Source organism: Cryptomeria japonica, chromosome 11 (assembly GCF_030272615.1).
Source record: "Cryptomeria japonica chromosome 11, Sugi_1.0, whole genome shotgun sequence".
NCBI lineage: Eukaryota > Viridiplantae > Streptophyta > Pinopsida > Cupressales > Cupressaceae > Cryptomeria > Cryptomeria japonica.
The window spans coordinates 207,427,453-207,453,107 of record NC_081415.1 but is presented as its reverse complement, the minus strand read 5'-3'; the positions used below and the strand labels follow the sequence as shown (position 1 = coordinate 207,453,107).

The following is a 25,655-nucleotide window of genomic DNA, read 5'->3' as shown; positions in this document are numbered from 1 at the left end:
ATTAATAAAATAACATTTTATTATTCTATTAATTATTTATAAAACTAAAATTTATAAGTGATATTGATATGTTTCATTATATAAAGTTAAACCTTATATTAAAATGGAGTTATACTTATTGTTATTAAGTCCACTTATAAATAATAATGGACTCTTGAGAAACATTACGTTTTAATAAATATGAGAATTAGTATCACAATCTTAGATAAATGCTTAATTAATTATAAAATAAAGATATTAAGCCAATAGCACCCATTCTGTCTAGATATGTTCAACTCTCTCATCATTTTATTTTGGTTTAGAGCTAAGTTATTCTCAACTCTCATACTTAACTACAATCCAATTGTTAAAATTGGACATAATTTAGTAATATTAAAAAAATATAATTTAGTCAACTTTATTTCATAATTGTTTTATCTCCAACTACAATTACAGAGAACATCAAACAATTATTCACCATTATTAAATAAGAATAATATAATTATTATTCATTAAATTATTTAATATTTGAATAAAATATTTTAAAACATCATGCATCGTCACATTGAAATACTCTAGAGAAAGTTCATATTGACAAATTGAAAAAAACAAAAAAACTCAAAATCTTATGTAGAAATGTAACCCCTATAATTTATAGGTATCACCATGCAATGCAAAATATATCAAATTCTCTAATGAAAAAGGATGTCTAATGGTTAAAAAATATAAGCTATGGATATGCTTTTCTTAAAATAAAAAAAAACTATAATAGATGTTGATTTATAAAACTTATGACTACTTTTAAATATTAAAAATTTCAATAATTAAAAAAAAACAAAAAAAAAACTACTATTTTCTATTTTAAAAAATAAAAATAATATATTTAAAATTACGATTCATTTAAATAAAATATTTCAAAACATCATGTATCGTCATGTTGACATACTCCTGCAGATAATTCATCTTTGAAATTGAGAAAAAAAACAAAAACCTCTTAGACAGTTCATTCTCAAAGATTGAAAAGAACAAAAAGAAGAAAAACCCAAAAAATTCCTGTAGAAATGTAAGGCCTGTCGATTTACAGGTATCGCCATTAAAGACAGAGATACATACAGGTATCGCCATGAAAGGCAAAATAACGTGAAATTTTCCCATAAAAGGAAAGCATTTGAATGGTGGCAGAAGCACAAGCTCTGGATATGTCGTTCTCAGAAAGCTTTGAATCCCATCATATATTACACAAAGGTAGCAATATCTTCCATTAATTTAGTTCTTGCTATAACTGCCACTGCAATAATGAAAGCGATCCAGATTTGACCGAAAATACCTTCGCTGCAAACTGTAGCAATGAAGTATCATTCACCTCACAGAACTTTTTCTCCCACAATGGCGGCTTAACGGCCTGATAACCTAGACCAGGAGCTCTATCTTGAGACGCCGGATTCTTCTCTTCTTTCCAATCCGCCACATATGCAGACACTCTTCTTCTGAACTTTGCCTTGAATTCACTCCATGCCTGGTATTTATAATGGTTTATCACCATTTCTGAGGATTTCAAAGCTACACTTTTGTAGCCGTCCTTGAGCTCAAAATGATGGATAACATTCATTAAAGACGCAGATAAAGCTTCCAAAAGCACAATTGATTTGTGCCGCTGCTCTGCGCGTTGTCTGCAGGTATAACCCTGAGTCACCCCTGCCGCAGGGTGCTCTGTTTGATTCGACGGACCAAAGTTCCGGCAATTGACGGAAACTTGCCCTAGGGTTGAATTGGATTCCCGCGTTTTATTAACAAGCAAAATTTGAAGAGCGTTGCGAGATTCATGATCGGACCATCCGTGAGAGAATACGAATTCATCGACATCTGTGAACATCATCCACTCGCATTTATCTGCAGCCTTTAAAGCACAGTGCGCAAATCCGGCTTCCTGAGTCTTCACCCATGGCCATGGACGCCGGCTGACGGAGTATCCGGTCAGAGAATTTATCACTTCTTCTAAATTGTCCTCGCTGTTGTTGTCGTAGATGAAGAATTCCTCGACTCCGAGATAGGAATGGTAAATAATCCACTCTTTCATGAATTTTGCCGCATTGAAGACCATTGTGCAGGCGCAAAGGAACTTCTTTGCATTTTTTGTTTCCCCTGTTTTACGAACCAGGCGATTAGGGTTATAATTCGCCACCGAGGGCATCTGCAAAGCTGAGGATTTGAGACTGATTTGAGCGCCGGAAAGTTTAGACCGGAGGTGCTTTGGCGGATGAGCGCATCTGAAGATCTCTTGAACGGAAACTGTGACGGCTGTCTGTACTGCGTTGTTAAAGACGCAGTGAAGATTTCCCGGTGGAGTGTTCATGCCCTGCCTTGGATTAATTCCTTTGGCGAACAAGATCACGTCTTTTTCCGTCACGATGCTCTCGTAAACCATGAGCTCCCATTTCAGTGGCCGGGACTCCGTCATTTGCAGACTGAAAAGATTTCTGTGATCTTTCAACACAACATCCAGAGGAAGAGGAGGAAGAGAAAAAGGTACTCCACATCGGACTGCATCTCGTCCGTCAAAGTAGTCGATTCCAATCACTTGAGTAGCAATTCCACCGGTAAAAACACATTCAAGATCGGATTTTGGAGACAGCATAAAGGGCAAGCGCGTCAACAAAAGCAACTGGTTTTCTGGAAGAAGGACAAGATTTTCTATGTTCAATCTCTCATCCGAGGAAGATCGTCTTTGAAGCGGTTCCTTGCCGTATAATAAAACATTGTGCACACCAGCATACTGAAAGCGCAGGGAAGTATTTTCTGGCTGGAACCATGAAAATGTCTCTGCAAGATCCCAACAATGGAGAAAAAGCTAAATTAAACGTCTTATTTCTATCAGACAAAAAACAATTACAGAAACCTCAATAAGTCTTATCAAAACTCACCTCGGTAAACTTTGTAAGCTGTCAAGCCTGAGAGTATAGCGCAGATGAGCATGAAGGAAACGATTCTATTGGACATGATGAGAATCGAACTGTGGACCTCCTTCCGTGATGATTTCAACAACCCTGAAGATATTCTGTGAGTGGACAAGAAGGGGAATTATATGAACAAGGTTTGCCCAAATTGCCTTTGACCTTCAAAAGAACATGTTGGACTGACTCTGTATTTCTGAGAATTGATCTCGTGGGTTTATTATCATTCAAATTTTGAATTGAAATTCATTAATTGCTGGTTTTGGTATAACGATAAATCTTTATTTGGTATTAGAAAAGTTCTTTATTTTGTGATCAAGATCTCTAACAGTTGACCATGTCAAACTTTAACTCTTTAGCCTTATTTCATATTCAAACAGCTCTAGATGAGAGCCTATTTCTAGAATTGCATGTGCAAAAACAGCCAGAGACATTAAACTGCTTCTCAAAGCAGTGATCAAGTCAAAGTTTTCAAGCTGCGGACATTGAAGACAGAATTTGAAGGTTTAAAGAGACATGAAACTGTAAGCTACCGATTATTGTGTAAGAGTGATGTGATCAATAAAATGAGTACCCACAAAGAAATTGTGATTAAAAAGTAAAAAGGTTCAACATCAAGGCGATGACAATTCATCAACTGTTTACTTTTTAGCAATGGTGATTGCATCAGAGTTCATTGAATCTGAAGATATTCTGTGAGTGTGGACAAGAAAGAAAGTTGAATAAATAAGCTTTGTTGAAATTGCTTTTACCCGAGTTCAAAATCACAAACAATAGAATGATGATTCTTACATCCTCCTGTGATGGCAGATTTCAATAACCCTGCTGATATTCTGTGAGAATAAACAAGAAAAAGAGTTAAACCCATAAACCTTATTAAAATTACTTTTTGCATGCAAAATAACAATAACTGATCAACGACTTACTTTCAGACAATAATGGCGGCTGAATCAGATTGTGCATAATAAATTCATATGACGATAAACGTTGAACAAAACAAAATGCTAGGTAGCCGTCCATTTTGAATATGGAAAATCCAAATGGAACCCGTTTCTTATATTTTTATTATTCTTGTAGAATAGGGTTAGTTATCATTAAGACTTCAAAGAAAAAACTATAAGGAAACACTGGTTTGCACGGAAAAAATGGGTGCACGCTTTAGGTCGTTGGCCAATGTTATTTGCCCGTGAAGTCAATTACGATGTCTTTTTCTAAATAACTTAATAAAGAAATAAAATATTTATATATGCCTTCTTCTCGTGGATTTGCTTGTGTTGGTAGGTTTTCAGCCTGCCTTTGTTTATTTGTAGAATGCATGTAAGACATATGAATGGAGTCATTGAGTGATGTAAAGGCAATCCATAACATAGTCTTGGTGTGCCTAAAAGGGCACTTCTCCATTCCACTCCAACGAGTAGTGCCATTAAGATGAGTCTCCATCCAAAGTGCCTCCCATCATTTAATTGTCCATAATATATTGGTAATCTTATCTTAAAGTGTATTGATAGTCAATATTCTATAATTATATTTGAATTATTTTAAGTGATGGAAGGTTGGTTAATAAGGTTATAATTTTATCAATAGATTTATTGGAATAATATTAAAGGAAAGAATCAACAATAGTTTTTTCCATATCTTTCATCGTTGTAATTAAGATTGTAAATTAATTATTATGTTGAAATATTATGTGCCAGAGGCGTTCTCTACAATTATAGTACGATGGAATATTCTGTTTAGACAAAAAGAAATGTTGAATAGTTACAAATACTAGGAAGTGGATTAGTCAAGTTATATTCCAACAGTCAGAATATTTGAAATAATATTTATAAAGATTTTTTTATAACACATGCCAATTACAAATGGAAAGTGAGTACGAACACATGCCAATTACAAATGGAAAGTGAGAACTATCAAATGGATGCACTGAAGATTGGAAATGCAAGAATCCTTGATACATGCCTATTTTAAGAGCAATTCATGCATTCGATTATAGAAAAGGCAGATGCATTCCATTTGAACAAAGCAAACAACTGATATGCTAGATGAGGATTATTGATATGTAATAATGTATCATCGGATATATTAGGCAACTCAAATCTTTGGCATAATGGTTTTGGATCAAATCTTTGCTTGAAATATATAGTACGATCTATGAATAAGCTTTGTAATATTTTGTGGTGATTTTTTCTTTATTTTTGTTTTTTATTTTCAAATTTCTTGTTGTAAGATTATTTCTTTTAGCTTTTTTGTCCATTATATTTATGTTATTGATATGTATCATTGATATATTAGGCAACTCAAATCTTTGACATAATGCTTTTGGATCAAATCTTCATTTGAAATATATATTGGGATCTATGAATGAGCTTTGTAATATTTTGTGGTGATTTTTTCTTTATTTCTTTTTTATTTCCAAATTTTTGTTGTAAGATTGTTTCTTTTAGCTTTTTTGTCCATTATATCTATGTTATTTTCAATGTATTTCAGCTAAAAGTTATGTGATAGCTCTATACTTCTTTGATTGATTTAATTGTAATTGGGTATTTGAAAATTTAATATTCCTCCCTTTAAAGAAAATTTTCAAATTTATGTTTGGTCTAACATAACTATGAATTATAAATTCCAATTTGTGCAAGCATTTGTAAATATTGATGGAGATAGGAAGGGGATCCACATACAGATGGACATTTGTAAATAGTGAAAATTTGAAGAATTTTTTTTAGTTTTTACATGATGTACAATTTTTTAAAATAAATCTTATTTTTAAATTAAAGGATATCTCATTTTAGATTTCTATTAAATGATTTGTGTGTTTTTCTTCATCACCTTTTTGCATATCTTTGAATTTTTTTATTTCACTTCTCACAATTTCTCTATGGTTAAGTTGGAAAATATTCTTAATGTTTAGAATTAAAATATGCTATCCATTTGCTTGAAATCTTTTTAAGGGTGCTAAGAAAAAAATGTGTTCTAAAATTAAATAAAATTAAGTTAATTGAAAAATTAAACACATGACTTTCATCTTTTGGTTAATATATTATTGTGTATTATTTTTCTCTAGAAAAATTATGAGTAGTGAGACTTTGAAGAAATTTTGAAGAATAATAAAAATAAAAGCAATATTTTGATAGAAAAAGAAGAAAACAATCTAAAATTTCAATTTAGAAACATGAAAAAGAATTTCTATGTTTCTAAATCTTAAGAATAAGAATATAATGTTTCTAAATTCAAAAAATCAAAATTAAATGCTTATAAAAATATTTCAAAAATAATATATAATTTGCAATTTGCAATTTAGAAACATCACAAAGAATTTTTGTGTTCCTCAATTTTAATCGTGAAAATATAATATTTTTCAATTCAAAAAATCATAATTATGTACATAAACATTAATTTAAAAAAATTATGTAATTTATAATATATAAATTTATTTATTATAAAATGTGAATTTTAATTTATCTTATACATATAAATTTTCTATTTATATCTTATTTATTTTTGAGTTGAGTTACACAAATATTTCAAAAATAATATACAATTGTTAATTTCAATTTAGAAAGATCAAAAATAATTTTTTATGTTTCTAAATTTTAATCATAAAAATATAATGTTTATAAATTCAAAAAATCAAACTTATGTACTCAAATATTTCAAAAATAATATATAATTAATATATAAAAAATATTTATTATTAAAAGTGATTGCTATTTTATGGATGCGGCTAAAGATGTAGTTAGCTTTGTCGAGCATGACCGAGATCTATAATTATTGACTTACTCTTGTATTATACCGAAATTGTGACATTTTTGAAACCAGATTAACTACAACGAGATATTTTATCATATAAATGTCTTAATATGGTTTCAATTTTTTTATTATATATTAATAAAATTTAAAATCTATTTGTATTAGTCCATTAAATTCTACAACTGAGCTCAACAATGATCCATCCTGCACACCAAATCTAACAGCAACAAGCAATTCTTGAAGACAAACATTAGACTAAAATTTTGAAAAGAAAATGATTCCACATATCATAATTTAATTTAAAAAATTAGATATTCCCTAAGGTAGTACATGTGAAGCCATACGGACAAATCATCCAAACCGCAAAAACTTGATATATGATTAAAAACTCTTAAGTGCAGATGACTTGATCGAGAAAGAATGAGGAGTCCATATGAGGTAATGATAAGATTCATTTCAAATCAAATATTTGTTCGTAAACAAAAAGATCGAGATCCATTTCTAACACATGATCACAAAAGAATGACATCTTGATGTTAACTATGAGCCCCAAACAATTGATGAAAAGTAAAGCAATCAAGCCATCCCCTTTTCAATCTAGAGAATTCGAATTGACAGAAGCATAAATTCCCACAAGATAGTAATATGATTAATCTCATGAATTATTTGCTAATGATCATTATTTTTTAAGCAAAGGTGGAAGATCTTGCTTAAGACCTTCAAAGAGTCGGCAATGAAATTAACCTTACTATAGAAATGAGATTTGACATAAGAATGAAAAAACTGGTAACAAAGATTTTTTATTGGAAATGACATGAAAATTAAACATAGAATCTTTTTCTATAATGATGTCTTTAATTCTAAGTGAAATTGCTAAATCTAGTTCAAGGGACAAAGCCTATAATTCAACATTTTTATTAGTACCATCTTCTATGTATTTGCAGGTTGCCTTGACTAAATTTGCATTAGAATAAAAAATTACCACCCCAATGACATATTTCCTAAGATTACCCATAGATGCCCCATCATAATTTAATTTGAATTTAGTTCTAGACGATGGAGACCATTTAGCCTCCTTTCTTTTGATCTTGTTGATAGAACCTTTCGCAACAAGCCATGGGAGGGCATAATTGACAAAGAGCCCCAGTGCCTAGTAACCCAATTATCCCAATGTGAAAAGGAATTCAGATGGTCCAAAATCTTGTATATGTAAGATAAAGTAGTTTCAGAAATGGACTTTTTTGTGCCCGAAATAATACATCGGATGAGGAAGAAGGTTTTTTCCTAAAGATTCTATTATTTCTTTCTAACCATATATTCTAGATCAAAAGTGAGGGAGCAACATCCCATAAACAAGAGTAAAAAGAAGTTGAGAACAAGGAAGGCCAACTCATGAATTGTGTTTTCAGATCTGGACATAATTTATAGAGACCCAGCCTAATTTACTTTAAAGACAATACCAACACTCAACAGTGAATGGACAATGGAGAAGTAGATGATCTAAGGATTCAATAAAATGTTCACAAAGGACACATGGTAAGACAATTGTGATCCCAAGTCTATCCAATCTCATACTTGTCAATACTCTATCTTGAACAACAAACCAAGCGAAAGCTCCAACCTTAGGAAGACACTTTGACTTCCAAAATAATCTTGATGGCTAGAAGACATTTGATTGAGATAAAAAGAGAGACTTATAACCATCTTTGACAGAATAGGAGCTTGATTTAGCTTTACTCTTATAGTGTCATAAAATTGCGACCCCTGCAATTTTAACTACATTTGGGGTCCTCACCTTGGTGATGACATCTCCTTCCTTTATCGGACCTATTCTGCATTTCCAACCCTTCTCTCTTCCTCCTTCACGTCCTGTGTCTGCTTAGACCCTGTTTGGGCCCCAAAATAGGCAGGACAGTGGCGTGGCACCCCTGTCCCCCCTAGGACAATGGCGTAGTGCCTCTTTCCTCCTAGGACAGGGGCATGGCTCCCCTCTCCCCACCTCTTAGGGTGGTCCTATGTGCAGGTTGCCCGACCTCCTATGCATTTCTTGTCTTCGGTTATTCTTCTTTGTCAGCCTTCGGTGGTTGAAAATTAATCCTTGAGGCATGTATAAAAGGGAATTCAATACCCTCATTCAAGGACGGATGAAAAAATGAAAAGATGGATAGAGAGCATAAGAAGAAGATACAAGATTTCAAGGTCATCATCAAGCATTTAAGCATTCAAGTCTTCTTCATTCATCCATTGGAGGTACATTACAACATTCATTTGCAAGCATGTGTGTGTGTTAGGGTTTTGTCATGTTACATGCCATTTCATACAACATTTGTGGTTACATTCAAGAAGAAAAGCAATCATCATCAACAAGTTGTAGATCTACAAGGTATACATCTCCATTGTTTACATTCAAGCATTTGCAATTACTTTCTTTCTAGGTTGATTCCTCAACCGGGGTTTGACTGAGGCAAACCCCTATCCACAACCCCCCTTTCCTCTCTTTTTTGTGTGCAGGTTATAGGTGCGCGACTGTAATTGCGGGTTTGGACTTCATTTGCAGAGACAAAAGAACCCTTTTCGTTTCCCAGATTTTGTGGCAGACCATGTACATTCTCGCCACGGTCCTGATGACATTTCTCCAAATTTGGAAGGTAGATCCACATCAGTCTAATTAGCTCAGATCCAAAGTTACAGCGCGATCTTGAATCGGTAGCTCTTCATTTCACTCATTTTCCCTCTCTTTTCTGCATAGTCAACAAGTCAACTTTCTCATTTACAAAAGAGGGTAAATCATACTTCAACCACTTGCAATCCACTCAGAATTCACATCCTTGTTTCCCTCGGATTTGGATCTAGCAGATTCAACCCCTCTTTTGAATGTAAAGTTTCTTCCCAAGTGAAAATCATCCTAGTGTCTTCCTTTCTCTCTCCTAGGTTGGGAGTCACTAGGATCCAATTTTCTACTTTACATTTTGGTGAACCCAATGTCTTACACATGAATTTGGAATTCTCATTCTTAGATCTGATTAGTTGCAATTTGATTTCAAATTTTGATTTTCAAGTTTTATCTATTTGCAAATTTCAGAGGTTAATTGCATAAAAACCCTAATTTTTCATTTTGAGAAAATTAAGCTTGTGAGGTGTAAAATTTTAATTGCAATTCAAATCTGTCTCTTTATTCTGAAAATTCAGTGGTTAAATCATAAAACCCTAATTTTTAAGATTCTTCTATTTTCGACCTTTGACTACAAGTTTGACTGATCTAGACATCTCCAAATTGACTTTTTTTTTGGATTCTGCATTAAAATCATAATCTCTATCATCCCTAAAAAATTTCGGAAAAAGTTGGTCGGACCGTGTGCACTCCCGCCACGGTCCTCGACTTTTTTCTCAAAATTTTGGGAGATGGAATTGACTGCATTTTTCTGCTCAAATCCAGAAAATCAACGTACTTTATCAGTTTTAACACTCTGTAAGGTCAAACACAAATTCAAAATTCATCAAATTCAAATCTTAAAATTTATTTTCATAGAAGGTCCTAATTTTAGATCTGCTTTTTCAACAAATTCAGATTCCACTTAAGAGACTTTTAATGACAATTAATAAATTGGATTTACTTGCTCTTTCACATATGATTACATTGTTTTTTCCATATATTTACTACAATCATGTGTCGGATAAGAGTTTCTTTCATTTTTTGTTGCTTCTCTTTCTTCATAGCACTTGGTCATATTGTGTTGTTAGGATTTCCAAATTATTTTCTTTTCAATTAGATCTCAAAGCTTTCATGTATAATTTATGTTGCCTTATGGTGATGTTGTTAACAAAATGCATTTCCTATGTTAATCACCTTAAAGCTTTTGTAGATCCTAAACCTAAAGATCCTAATCTTTGTACCTCTCCTATGGTATCTTGTGCAGATGAAATGAGATCTAATGCTTTACCCAATGATCTTTCTACAAGAGAGAAAGCATTAGAAAGTAATATGGATCCATCTTCTTCTTCTACACATACCCTTGAGCAAGGGGGGCAATATGAAAACATCAATATTCTTACATCTTTAGATCCTCCTTATTCTCCTAAGACCTATCTTCAACATCAAAGTATATGTAGGGAGGATGATGTCATTCATTTTATTCATGACCTTTCCCCTTGCATAGAACTAACTAAAAATGAGCTTTTAGATGATGAAGATGTTCTTCCCCAATCCTCCAAAAAGGATAAGCTTGATAAAGTCAAAGAGATTCTCATTTCACATGATACTCCTCCTTCATCTACAAATCCTTTTCTACCTCCTTACACATCAGATTTCAAATAAATTCATGATCTTGTTCCTCCATCTAGTCTATTGCAACATTCTTATAGTCGTGGTTTTCATATAATTACAAAACAAGGTTTTAAAGGACAAGGAATTGGGAAATTTGAGCATGGAATTCGTGTCCCTATAAACCCTCCTACACAAACTACTATAAGAGGCCTAGGAAGTGGTACTCCTCTTTCTATGGACGAATTTCATAGACTTCAAAACTTTAAAGATTACCTTCAAAAACAACAAATCAAGAGAGCCCGCAAGAATGATTCTTCTTCAAAGCGTCCTTTTTGTTCATTCCATCAAACCCATGACCATAATGCTGATGATTGCCCTAATTTTCAAAAATCTATTCAAGATGGCATAGAAAGTGGCAAAATTAGAATTGTGGATAATGAAGTTCCTTCTTCTAACAAACCTTCTTCTTCATGGGAAGATGATATTTACCAGCCTGGTAGATTAGCTACAAGAATCTACTGGAGGTTGAAATATGACAAGAACATTTCCTTTCCTCCTCAAAATAAAAACAAAAATCTTCAGCAAGTGAAAGGTATTGAATATTGCATTTTTCATGATTCATATTCACATTCTCTTGGAAAATGCATTTAAGAAATTTGTTCAACTGCAATATGATCTTGCACACATTTCTCTCACTACAGATCTAGTTGTATTTCTTGGTAAAAATATCGTGCCTTAGCACTTCTTTTCTCTTCATGTTGCTCTTCACCCTATGGCATAATTAGCCCAGTTAATGGGGGCTCTTTATCATTAGTGGTGGTATTGTTTCACTCTAACATACTTTGGGGCAGCAACATGAAGTCTATTTTTCTTCTTCTTTCTATACATTTATCTCTATCTTTGTCCATTATTCATTATTAGATCTCTTTTCTTGCATAGGGTTATTCTCATGTGAGCATATAATTGTTCTTTGGTTTTCCTCTTTGCTTGGAGAGGGGCATATTTAATGAGTATTGCACTTCTTCTCTTTCCTTCATTCTCTTGGAAATCTTACCTCTTCTATGGTTTCGATTATTCGCAAGTATGATATGCCCCTTAGCAAGGAATGATCTCTTGGGAGGTATGTGTCCTTTCCTTGAGAGGATTTGTTCCACTAGGATGACATATCACTTGAAACTAATCACCATCAGAAAATGTGTAATATTTCTCCTTGTTCTCCTCACTTGGGGGGCAAGGATTTTCACTCCTTTCCCTTGTATCATTATTTCCTTTAGGGGCTGCATTTTTCATATGTGATTATCATTTCTTACAATGGTATGTTTTTATGATTAATCCCCCTTGGGGAATCTATGATGCTTTTTCTCTCTTCCTTTCGAATATTACCACTTCTTGAGATATGTATTTCACATTTACGAATGTCTTTTTTTGCATGTGGTCATGTAAGTTCATTGCACATTTGCTTATGTTTAATCTTTCTCTAGTAGGGTTAGTGCAGATCAAGGTGGACCAAAAAGTGGCGATGTGAAAAAAATAGCCTTCTTCACTCGCCTAAAAATGCGAAAATCCGTGTTGACTTTTTGCTTGGCCTGAGTGTCAGTACACCTTGGCCTGGTAATTACCTATGCAAATCGGATATCCGATTTTTATTTGTAATTTTAATTTAAAAAATATATTATATAATACGTATTATATTATATATATTATATTATATTATATATATTATATAATATATAATATAATATAATATAATATTATATATTATATAATACGTATTATATAATATATAATATAATATTATATTATATATTATAATATATATAATATAATACAATATGTATTATATAATACAATATGTATTATATAATATAATAATATATTATATAATATAATATATTATTGTATTATATATGTTATTTTAAAATAATTTAAGTATAAAAATTGGATATCCGATTTTTTGAGACTTTTATATTTCGACAGTGACAGCCCGTGAGTCATTTTTAACTCATGGGTTGTGCGATTTTATCAAAATTCGATATCCAGTGCACTCGATATCCGGTGTTTTGGCAAAAAATTGCTAAAAAATATAATGAGAGGTAAGAATTTTATCGTTTTCAAACATTTTCATTCATTTTTTGTATTTTTTGTTAATGTTTATTTGAGTTTTCATTGAAAATATGGTTTTTTTCATGAAAACTAGGTTTTTTAAAATCAAATACCTAATTGTTTAAATTTGTTAATTAAATTTAATTGTTTACATTCAATTAGGTTAAAAATGGGGGATAACAATGAAAACACTGACCAACCACAACTGCAACAACCAAACCCTCATTTGCCAAACCCCCCCTCAATTCAGGATTTGATTGCACAAAATTTGAATGAATTGAGGGGGATTGCAGAAGTATATCATAGGATCCCTTGTCTAAACCCAATGTTTGATCCTCTCACGTCGATCATAAAGAGTATGGAAACCATGACTAAGGAGCACAACTTTTGTGGCAAGATTCTATGAGGGAAAAATATGCAGATGGCTTGTCATATAAGGATATCAAGGATCTTGAGATATCCAAAGCCGAAATCGCCTCATTGTTTGTTAATCCCCGCACTGGTCAACCCGTAGCTCCCAAAAAAACAAAACTTTCTATTAAATGGTGCACAAATGATGGGATTGTGAATTTTTTTTGGGATCATTGGTGGATGGTTTTCGACAAACCACCCAACAACAATCTTGATATCCCCTCTATTTCATAAAAAAATTGTATGCTGAATTTGTTTTACGCAACCATGTGAACTAATTTGACATCCAACCTTTCTAGGGTGTAGGTTTAGGCATGCCCCAAAATAGACCTGGGGCAGTCAGAGTAGTCTAGGGCCCATATGTCCCCCCTCCTCTTGTTGAGTCCCCACCTGCAGTGCAACATCCTGATATCATTTGTGAGGCGGCTTCACGAACCATATCGACTATTCACTCTTTGAGTAGCCTTTTGGTTTCTCAGGCTGCGTCAGTAGCTCAACCTACTCTTGATGGTAGCAGTGCATCCGATGGCATTGACACTTCATCCTCAGCTCCACACATATGCGTGCCCCATAGTTGTGTCATGTGTGGGCACGTATGCTTGGGTCCAATTGGACAGCCTGTTGATCCTCTTGTGGACAGTGCAGATTATGAGGTGCATGAGATGTATGATGCACCAGATATTATTACACAGACTGGAGGATACCCTGGGGAGTCCTCACATGCTAGAGGCAAGGAGGCACCGTCATCATACATTGATGATGTAGTGGTAAGATTTGTATTTTCACAGTTCATGTTATATTTTAATAAAATATTTATAAATTAGATAATATTAAGTACTAATTTTTATTTACATGGTCTATTTAACAGTTGATGACTGAGGATGAGTTGAGACAGATTCGGGAGGGCACCTTGTCGACCATTTCATTTGGCCTTGATAGCTTGATGGTACATATATTATTGCACCTAGTCATTTGTATTTTATTGTACATACATGCTCATCATTTATATTGGTATTAATTAGATTATGTAGTAACTTGCATGTATATCTTATTTCACTCTTGTAGGGCACAAGCAGCACGAGTGCAGGGCAATGTGATTTAGGATCTGGTAGTGCAGTTGGAGACAAGGGAAAGGTAATTGAATGCAAACATGATTGAATTAATAGTTTAAATAACTTATAGTGATTATACATGTCTAGACATAGATTGATAGTTTCATATACTTGTTGTGTATATATACAGAGAATTTTTGGCTTAACATCCTTGATGACTACACCCAGTATACTTGAAGAAGAAGAAGAGATGCCTCGAGTAGATGTGTGTTTATTTTATTTTTTGATTAGTAGATATAATTTGTTATTATCAGTGACAATTATATGCTAACTTGTATCAATGTCATATTTCTGAACATATGTAGGTTGTGTATGAAAATATTCAAAACATACCTCCTCTACCGAAGACATACATCAAGAGTCCTGCAAAGCTGAAGAGAAAATGTGGAGATGAGGTAAACATGAATAGTTCAATTATAGTTCATTTTTATGTTAACTTTTTGAATGTGAATTATATAATATAACTAATATTAATCGTGGTTTGTTTTTCTTGTGCAAGATCCTTCAGAGCCAAGCAGTGCGACGAAGAGGATCGATTTGATGATCCATCAATGACTTAGGATGTTATAGATAGTTTTGGGATGCTTACATGTCTAGTTGGCATGTATATTTTGTATATGGACATACATTCACGTATTTAGACATACATTTTGTTTCAGTTGGCGTTTATGCCATATTTGTGTATGGACATACATTTGTAATCATTTGACATTTTTATATATACAAAAGTTGATATTCGATCATATAAATTGTTGATCATCTATGCGTGGTGTTATCATAGAAATCTTTAATCTTCATTCCAATAATTAACAATGTTTAATAATGGCTATTTAATGAACAATACAATTCATTTCATTTCATCGTAAGTATTGCTTTTATAATGAACAATATAATTCATTTAATGAACAATACAATACAATTCATTTAATGAACAATACAATTTATGAACAATACAATTCATTTAATGAACAATACAATACAATTCATTTAATGAACAATACTTGATACAATTCATTATTATCCTATGCATGGTCCTATTTTTCCCCCCACCTCGGTCGAACGCTCAGGGTTTTATTAGCGCAACAATTTTTCGGTTGGCAAAAAAATCGTCAGTCTCACTCAATCGAATGTTGTCGCATGGCTGATTTCTCGTTCTGCTCGTCGCGATGACGAACCGTCACCTCTGACATGTCCAGTTAGGCATTATTACCCTATTGATGCTCCTATTTTACCCCCCCACTCGATCGAACGCTCGGGGTCATACCCTACCGACGTCGTCCCTTGAGCGCCCTAAGTGCTCAAAATTGTCAAACTTTGATAGGCCCTAACTCGGAATCTGTGGCACCTGCAAATGATCCGTTTGAACCTATGGTGCCATGAGAGGGGTCCCTACAAAAGCCTATCTCGGTTTTTCAATTTTCCCTACGGCTTTATTAGGGCAGTAATTTTTTTGTTGGCAAAAAAATCGTCAGTCTCACTCAATTGAATGTTGTCACGTGTCCGATTTCTCGTTCTACTCATCACGATGATGAACTGTCAACTCCAACATGTCCAACTAGGCATTATTACTCTACGCATGCTCCTATTTTTCCCCCCCACTCGATCGAACGCTTGGGGTCATACCCTACCAGCTTCGTCCCTTGAGCGCCCTAAGTGCTCAAAATTGTCAAACTTTGACGGGCCCTAGCTCAGAATCCCTGGCACCTTTGAATGATCCGTTTGAACCTACGGGGCCATGAGAGGGGTCCCTACAAAAGCCTATCTCGGTTTTTCAATTTGCCCTACGGTTTTATTAGGGCAGCAATTTTTCTGTTGGCAAAAAAATCGTTAGTCTCACTCAATCGAATGTTGTCGCGTGGTCGATTTCTCATTCCTGCTCGTCGCGATGACGAACTGTCGGCTCCAACATGTCCACTTAGGAATTATTACCCTATGCATGCTCCTATTTTTCCCCCCCACTCGATCGAACGCTCGGGGTCATACCTTACCGGTGTCATCCCTTGAGCGCCCTAAGTGCTCAAAATTGTCAAACTTTGACGGGCCCTAACTCGAAATCTGTGGCACCTGCGAACGATCCGTTTGAACCTACAGGGCCATGAGAGGGGTCCCTAGAAAATCCTATCTCGGTTTTTCAGTTGCCCTACGGTTTTATTAGGGCAACAATTTTTCTGTTGGCGAAAAAATCATCTGTCTCACTCAATCGAATGTTGTCGCGTGGTTGATTTCTTGTTCTGCTCATCGTGATGATGAACTGTCGGCTCCGATATGTCTAGTTAGGCATTATTACCCTATGCATGCTCTTATTTTGCCCCCCCCCTCAATCAAACGCTCGGGGTCATACCCTACCAGCGTCGTCCCTTGAGCGCACTAAGTGCTCAAAATTGTCAAACTTTGATGGGCCCTAACTCAGAATTTGTGGCACTTATGAATGATCTGTTTGAACCTATGTGGCTAAGAGAGGGGTCCCTACAAAAGCCTATCTCGGTTTTTCAGTTTCCCTATGGTTTTATTAGGGCAGCAATTTTTCTGTTAGCGAAAAAATTGTCAGTCTCACTCAAACGAATGTTGTTGCATGGTCAATTTCTCATTCTACTCGTCGCAATGATGAACCGTCAGCTCCAACATGTCCAGTTAGGCATTATTACCCTATGCATGCTCCTATTTTTCCCCCCCACTCAATCAAACGCTTGGGGTCATACCCTACCGACGTCGTCCCTTGAGCCCCCTAAGTGCTCAAAATTATCAAACTTTGACGGGCCCTAACTCAGAATCTGTGGCACCTACGAACAATCCATTTGAACCTATGGGGCTTCAAGAGGGGTCCCTACAAAAGCCTATCTCGGTTTTTCAATTTTCCCTACAGTTTTATTAAGGCAGCAATTTTTCTGTTGGCGAAAAAATCGTCAGTCTCACTCAATCGAATGTTGTCGCGTGGTCGATTTCTCATTCTGCTCATCGCGATGATGAACCGTTGGCTTTGACATGTCGAGTTAGGCATTATTACCCTATGCATGCTCCTATTTCCCCCCCCACTCAATTGAATGCTAGGGGTCATACCCTACCGACGTCGTCCCTTGAGCGCCCTAAGTGCTCAAAATTGTCAAACTTTGACAAGCCCTAACTCAGAATCCATGGCACCTATGAACAATTGGTTTGAACCTACCGGACCATGAGAGGGGTCCCTAAAAAAGCCTATCTCGATTTTTCAAGTTGCCCTACGGTTTTATTAGGGCAGCAATTTTTCTATTGGTAAAAAAATTGTCAGTCTCACTCAATCGAATGTTGTCGCGTGGTCAATTTATCGTTCTGCTCATCGCGATGATGAACCATTGGATTTGACATGTCCAATTAGGCATTATTACCCTACGCATGCTCCTATTTTTCCCCCCCACTCGATCGAACGCTCGGGGTCATAACCTACCGACGTCGTCCCTTGAGCATCCTGAGTGCTCAAAATTGTCAAACTTTGATGGGCCCTAACTTGGAATCCGTGGCACCTGCAAATGATCCATTTGAACCTATGGGGCCATGAGAGGGGTCCCTACAAAAGCCTATCTTAGTTTTTCAAGTTGCCCTACGGTTTTATTAGGGCAACAATTTTTCTGTTGGCGAAAAAATCGTCAGTCTCACTTAATCTAATGTTGTCGCGTGGTCAATTTCTTGTTCTGCTCGTCGTGATGACGAACCTTCAGCTCTGACATGTCTAGTTAGGCATTATTACCCTATGCATGCTCCTATTTTCCCCCCCCACTCGATCAAATGCTCGGGTTCATACCCTATCGGCGTCGTCCCTTGAGTGCCCTATGTGCTCAAAATTGTCAAACTTTGACGGGCCCTAACTCAGAATTTGTGCCACCTGTAAACAATCCATTTGAACCTACGGGGCCATGAGAGGGGTCCCTACAAAAGCCTATCTCAGTTTTTCATGTTGCCCTACAATTTTATTAGGACAACAATTTTTCTGTTGGCAAAAAAATCGTCAGTCTCACTCAATCAAATGTTGTCGCGTGGTCGATTTCTCGTTATGTTTGTCGCGATGATGAACCATCGGCTCTGACATATCCAGTTAGGCATTATTACCATATGCATGCTCCTATTTTGCCCCCCCACTCGATCGAATGCTCGGGGTCATACCCTACCGGCGTTGTCCCTTGAGCGCCCTAAGTGCTAAAATTATATATAAACAAGCATTACATTGTAGACACATAATGATCATCAATATTTCCATGTATTATATACACATAATTACCATTACACTTGCATGTGACATCCATGAAGGGATATGCAAACATGTTTTTTTTTTCATTATCGATACAACTACACCAATGTACTCATGTACAGATACATGGACATTATCATCAATATAACTAAACCAATTTGCTCATGGACATTGTATATCATCATAAAAATGTTACATCAATTCACATTCATATACAAATACAATATCCCACTTCATCTACATCAGACATACTCATGTCCTAAGAGAAAAGCTTACATACAACAATGCCTGCATATAAATGAAGACCAAAATAAGTAACCTTTTTATGCAGAATGAATGTGCTACAAGAAACAAATTATAACACTTAATACAAATTAGTTTGGCAAATTATAAATAGATCATTTCAAACATTTTTAAGACACACAAGATTGTATAATTATGAAACTTACCAGTTTCTCTGCAAAGTATACAAGCATAACTTTGAAGAAAGACGAATGTTGATTAAAGCCCTTCTCACTGCATTTCTCTGCATGGTTGAAGACGATGGTAGATATGGTCATTTCTAAATAGCGATACATTCACTTGACTTAATGTTTATGCACAAAATTTTATCTCATTAATGCACAAAGGAATATGTACCATCACAAAGAGAGGGTCTTGTCAACGGCGAATGATCTAGCATGAACCTGTATATCATCAAAAATCATAATGTGATACTATTGTATATCAACAAATAATACCTACATGAGCATAAAGGTTTTATGATAATTATATCATCAAAAATTGTTAGATAGTGTTCTCTAATAACAAAAATTGTAAAGCTCATCAAATGCATGATAATAAGTCATGTTGCAAAAATACGTCCCTTCCGATTATATCGTGTACCGGCTATGTGCATGCAAAAATCGTGTTGCCAAAAAAAAATGTTCATCAATAGACCTGCATTTTCAACACATCCTTAATATACACGTAAAAAATTTGATCATTAAGGTTTAATGATCATTGTTTGAAATGAAATGAATGATAAAAAAAATAAGGCACCATTAAAGACCTACTACTCAAGTGTGCCTGAAGGGTCATCTCTTTGTTTAAGAGTATCCAGTATTGCTTCATGATCAGTAGTAGTCACTGTCCATAGCTCTTTGGTCTTTGGTTTTGCTTGATGCTTCAACAACTTGAAGTTTGTAGCTATAATAAGGTGTGAATATATTATAATGGTTTTGTGTCTCTCATAGTCTTCAAATGCAAGTATGCCATTCTTTCTAATCATGTATGTTTGCAACCAAGTTCACACAACAACAACTGAACCTGTAGGATATGTGAACCCGTCATCATCTGTCACTGGTTGTGTTAGCTTTTGTTTTCCCTATACACATCGTGCCAACTAATATTCTGATCTCTCTTCATTCCCTTGCGGTGCAACAACTGCAAAAACATGTCCTGGTTGTACAAGATCTGATAGACGATCATACTCAAGTGAACTTTCCATGTCATTGTTTGACAAGGATATTGTTTGAGATAAAGGAGTTAGATAGTGGGGAACCCACGTATCAACCCACTCACTTGACTCGCACTGCTCCCAATCACACCGAACACAACTCTAACAAAACCAAGCCAACACTCATGTCTAAATGGTCCATGTACTTGCATCTGAGCTGAGAAATGAATGCATCTTTGAAGAATCTTTAATTGTTTGACAATCCAATCTATCTCCCACTGTTCCCTCCTCAACCAACCAAAAGAATTTGCTCATTGCTGAATCAAGAGTACCTCCATGTGACAATGTTGAACTACACCAATCAACAATAGAATGTGCATCAGAGAAATTTGCACTTGAAATCCTCAATTTCTCCTTAACTAGAGCTCTCTTCAAACATGCACCTGCTCCATCATGCTCTCCCTTCCCATGCCCTGCCTCAAAAAAACACCAAATATGAGGTATACGCCTCTCTACATGTATTCTACTCAACCAATAAAACATACAAGCATTCTTGAATTGACTCATACAGTTATCTAACCATATTATATGTCGGTCAATTGCAATATCTTTCTCATGCAAGAACTCAAAAAAATTCTTGAAAGAATGTTGCACATACTCAGAGGAGTGTGATCTATCATCACTCATATAAAAATGATACTCCCTGATTATCTTCCTGTCCTCTTATGTACTATTAGGAGCATGTCTATATGTAATGTGAACAAAAATAGAAATTTGGACTGAATTGTAGTATTGAGACTATACCTCATTCTGTGGTTGCAATGTATAGTTCTCTGCAAAATCAACCACCGATACAATAGTGCCAATTGGGAAAGAGTTCTTACACATCCTGAATTGTTGACCAACCACTGAGACCTATGGGTGTGCCTTGCATACTTGTAGAAAAGATTTTCCTTAAAATCCAAAATAAAATCAGCAATACTCACTTCTCTTGAGACTAATTCGCATCTAGAACCTTCACCTTCACTCTTCAAAGTATATTTCACTGTCTCGTATCTTTTTTTCTCAACATAATTCTTTCCAAACTTGTGTTCACTGCCCTCATGAAAACATGAAACAAACTTTGACAACCCACCGCATTTTGAACACTTCTCATTCAAACAATCATTTCTATAGAAATAGAAGTCATCATCTCTAGGGCATAAAAATAGATCTTGCAAGTCTCTTGATGATCTCGGAAATAGCATTGCACCACACTCCTACAACATCTCATTAGTATGCATCGTAGAATGAATATGACATAAAAGTTCATGGTACATTGAAAACTCCACATGGTACTTGCAACAATAGGTATTGCAAATCTTAAGAGGAACACAATAAAATGGTTTCAAAGATTCAAAGGCCCTTTGTGATATTTGCAAAGTTGGATGTAATTCACAAAAAAATTTGTACAACATTGTTTGGCTTGATTCCAAGAAATGTTTGTGATGCGGTGTGCGGTCTTGGTTGCTGATTCTTAATTTCAAAATGTCCTTTACATTGGGTGACACTCTAGAATTAGAGTGCCAAAATTGTTGAATCTCTTCCTTCACATTGCCAGTCAACTTTCTATCAACACGTGGAAGACTCCCACTAAATGCCCATGTATCTTGTTGAAGTGGATCATCAAGTCTTTGTCTTTGTGCAAGTGCTCTATCCAAAGTTTTACGGTTTTTGTTAAAATCAACACAAGTTTGTCTCATTTGACAAGCCTTCCTCAATTGATGGCTTACTAAGGAGGTTGTAATTACTCTTTGAGTGGCTCTCTTATCTCTTTCTTTGGTATTCTTTCCAATAGAATTGAGAGCATCAAATAGATTTTTTGCAATAATAGAATTTCTCTCCATCTTCTTGTTCATACGAATCTTCAATTTGTTTAGCAATGGTCTCATCTTTATCATCTTTAGCAATTGAACAAAGAGTTGGCATTGCTCGGTCAATGTCTTATTGCTAAAATTTTGGTTGAAAAGTTGTGTAGCCCACAACCGAACGGTTCTTGTTAACCTCTTGCCTTCAATATTTGCAATAATGTTCTCATCGATTTCAAATAAACATTTTGGGGTTCTTGAAGGTCTTGGCTTTGGAATTTGTCTTTCATCCATGAGAGGGTCTTCATTTCTAAAGTAATTAGGTGTTACATATGGTTCACTTGGTTGAGAAATTCCACTGTTAATGTTAAATTTTTCCACATTTTCACCTCCTATGTCAAAATTTTCCACATGTTGAGCATTTTCATTATCACTTTCAACATTTTCAAAATTTTCAATATTTTCACTTTCAAAATCTACATTTTCATTTTCAATAACTTGTGGCACATTTTCAAATTCAATTTCTTCTTTAGTTGAAGTAACATTAGCAATATTTAACATACCTTGTCTTCTCCTCCTATGACATTCTCTATCTCTTTCTCTATACACTTCAATTTGGTCATTTGAAAGTTTTCTTTTGCGTTTAGACTCTTGACGACTACTACTCCCCATTTCCCTCCACACATATGCTCCTACGTGATTGACAATGGAAGTTTTAGCTTTAAGAATCTCCCAAAAGCACAAATTTGTCTCTACCTGTCTGAAAACCCGTGATCCTCGACAGAAAATAGAATATGCAGACTGTGGGTTGTTGGAATCTACAAAATGGCCCACAAGGCTTTTTTTCTTTTTTTTTGGTACTAAAATCGGATATCTGATTTGAGTACAAAAATTTGTGGTCCCCAAAATTTTCCTGTTGCCGTCTTTTATTCACTAAACTACCACATGGCAGAAATCCAATATCCGATTAAATCCGATATCAGATTTTATTAGTCATATTTTAGAGAGAGAGAGAGAGAGAGAGAGAGAAGAGGAGAGGGAGAGGGAGAGAGAGGGAGAGAGAGAGAGAGATTAGGGGAGAGGGGGAGAGGGGGAGAGAGAGAGAGATTAAGATACCATAGGACTCAAAGTGACCCAATATGGTGTCATAATGGGTCATATGGCATCCTAAGGGGTCATATGATGTCTTAAAGGGGTCATATGACACAATATGACCCACTAGAACACAATATGACCCATAACGACCAAATATGGTGTCTTAAGGGGTCATATGACCCCTATGGACACCATATGACCCCTAACGACACCATAGGACCCCTTAAGACACCAAATTGTGTCGTTAGGGGTCACATGAACCCTTATGACCTCTTAGGAGACCATATGACCCCTAATGACACCATATTGGGTCGCTTTGGGTTATATTGTGTCATGTGACCCCTTAGGACACCATATGACCCCTAACAACATGGTTTGGTGTCTTAAGGGGTCCTATGGTATCATTAGGTGTCATATGGTGTCCATAGGGGTCATATGGTGTCTTGGGACACCATATGACCCCTAATGACACCATATTGGGTTGTTTTGGGCCATATTGTGTACTAAGGGGTCGTAAGACACAATATGACCCAAAGCGACCCAATATGATGTCATTAGGGGTCATATGGTGTCCTAAGAGGTCACAAGGGTTCATGGGACACCATATGACCCCTAACGACATGATTTGGTGCCTTAAGGGGTCCTATGGTGTCGTTAGGGGTCATATGGTGTCCATAGGGGTCATATGATGTCTTGGGACACCATATGACCCATAATGACACCATATTGGGTCGCTTTGGATCATATTATGTCCTAAGGGGTCATATTGTGTCCTACGGCCCCTCAAGACACCATATGACCCCTAATGACATGATTTGGTGTCTTAAGGGGTCCTATGGTGTCGTTAGGGGTCATATGGTGTCCATAGGGGTCATATGGTGTCTTGGGACACCATAGGACCCCTTAAGACACCAAATTGTGTTGTTAGGTGTCATATGGTGTCCTAAGGGGTTATATGGTGTCCAATGAACCCTTATGACCTCTTAGGACACCATATGACCCCTAATGACACCATATTGGGTCGCTTTGGGTCATATTGTGTCCTAAGGGGTCATATTATGTCTTACGAACCCTTAGGACACAATATGACCCAAAGCGACCCAATATGGTGTCATTAGGGGTTATATGGTGTCCCAAGACACCATATGACCCCTAATGACACCATGGGACCCCTTAAGAAACCAAATCGTGTTGTTAGGGGTCAAATGGTGTCCTAAGGGGTCATAGGACATAATATGACCCCTTAGGACACAATATGACCCAAAGTGACCCAATATGGTGTCATTAGGGGTCATATGGTGTCCTAAGAGGTCATAAGGGTTCATGGGACACCATATGACTCCTTAGGACACCATATGACCCCTAACGACATGATTTGGTGTCTTAAGGGGTCCTATGGTGTCCATAGGGGTCATATGGTGTCTTGGGACACCATACAACCCGTTATGACACCATATTGGGTTGCTTTGGGTCATATGGTGTCTTAAGGGGTCATATGGTGTCCTAAAACCCCTTAGGACACCATATGACCCCTTAAGACACCATATTTGGTCGTTATGGGTCATATTGTGTCCTAGTGGGTCATATTGTGTCATATGACCCCTTTAAGACATCATATGACCCCTAATGACACCATATTGGGTCGCTTTGGGTCATATGGTGTCTTAAAACCCCTTAGGACAATATATGAACCATAACACACAATTTAGTGTCTTAAGGGGTCATATGGTGTCCTAGGACACCATATGATGCCTATGGACACCATATGACCCCTAATGACACCATATGGTGTCATAAGGAATCGTATGTTGTCCTTAGGGGTCATATGGTGTCCCATGAACCCTTATGACCCCTTAGGATGCCATACGACCCGTTATGATACCATATTGGGTCGCTTTGGGTCATATGGTGCCTTAATCTCTCTCTCTCCCCCTCTCTCCTAATCTCTCTCTCTCTCCCCCCTAATCTCTCTCTCCCTCCTTCTCTCTCTCTCTCTCCCCTAATCTCTCTCTATTCCTCTCCCCTAATCTCTCCATCTATCTCCCTCTCCCCCAATCTCTCTCTCTCTCTCTCTCTCTCTCTCTCCCTCTCTCTCTTTGTCTCTGTCTCTGTCTCTCCCCTAATATTTCTCTCTCCTTCTGCTAATCTCTTTATCTCTCTACCTTCCCTCCCCTCCCTCTCTCTCTCTCTCTCTCTCTCTCTCTCTCTCTCTCTCTCTCTCTCTTTCCTAAGCTCTCTCTATCCCTCTCCCCTCCCTCCCTCCCTCTCTCTCTCTCTCTCTCTCTCTCTCTCTCTCTCTCTCTCTCTCTCTCTCTCTCTCTCTCTCTCTCTCTCTCTCCCCCCACTCCCCCCTCTCCCTCTCCCTCTCCCTAATATCGTATAATAATTTATTTATAAATTAATATATTAATATATTAATAAACAAATCTAGTTAGAGAATTTACTGATTAAAATCGGATATCCGATTTTTGCAGTCAAATTTTCAAATT

The 25,655-nt window shown here is 36.0% G+C and overlaps 1 protein-coding gene across 1 annotated transcript; it reads right to left on the bottom strand.

Moving 5' to 3' along the window:
* Positions 1 to 1,012: 1,012 nt before the first annotated feature.
* Positions 1,013 to 3,923, bottom strand: LOC131067658 (glycosyltransferase family 92 protein At1g27200). The gene is made up of 3 exons (XM_058002758.2): positions 3,857 to 3,923; positions 2,901 to 3,763; positions 1,013 to 2,799 (listed from the first exon to the last, which is right to left on the bottom strand). The coding sequence occupies exons 2-3, from the start codon at positions 2,974 to 2,976 to the stop codon at positions 1,256 to 1,258; spliced, it is 1,620 nt and encodes a 539-aa protein (XP_057858741.2). The 5' UTR covers positions 2,977 to 3,763; positions 3,857 to 3,923; the 3' UTR covers positions 1,013 to 1,255.
* Positions 3,924 to 25,655: the final 21,732 nt, after the last annotated feature.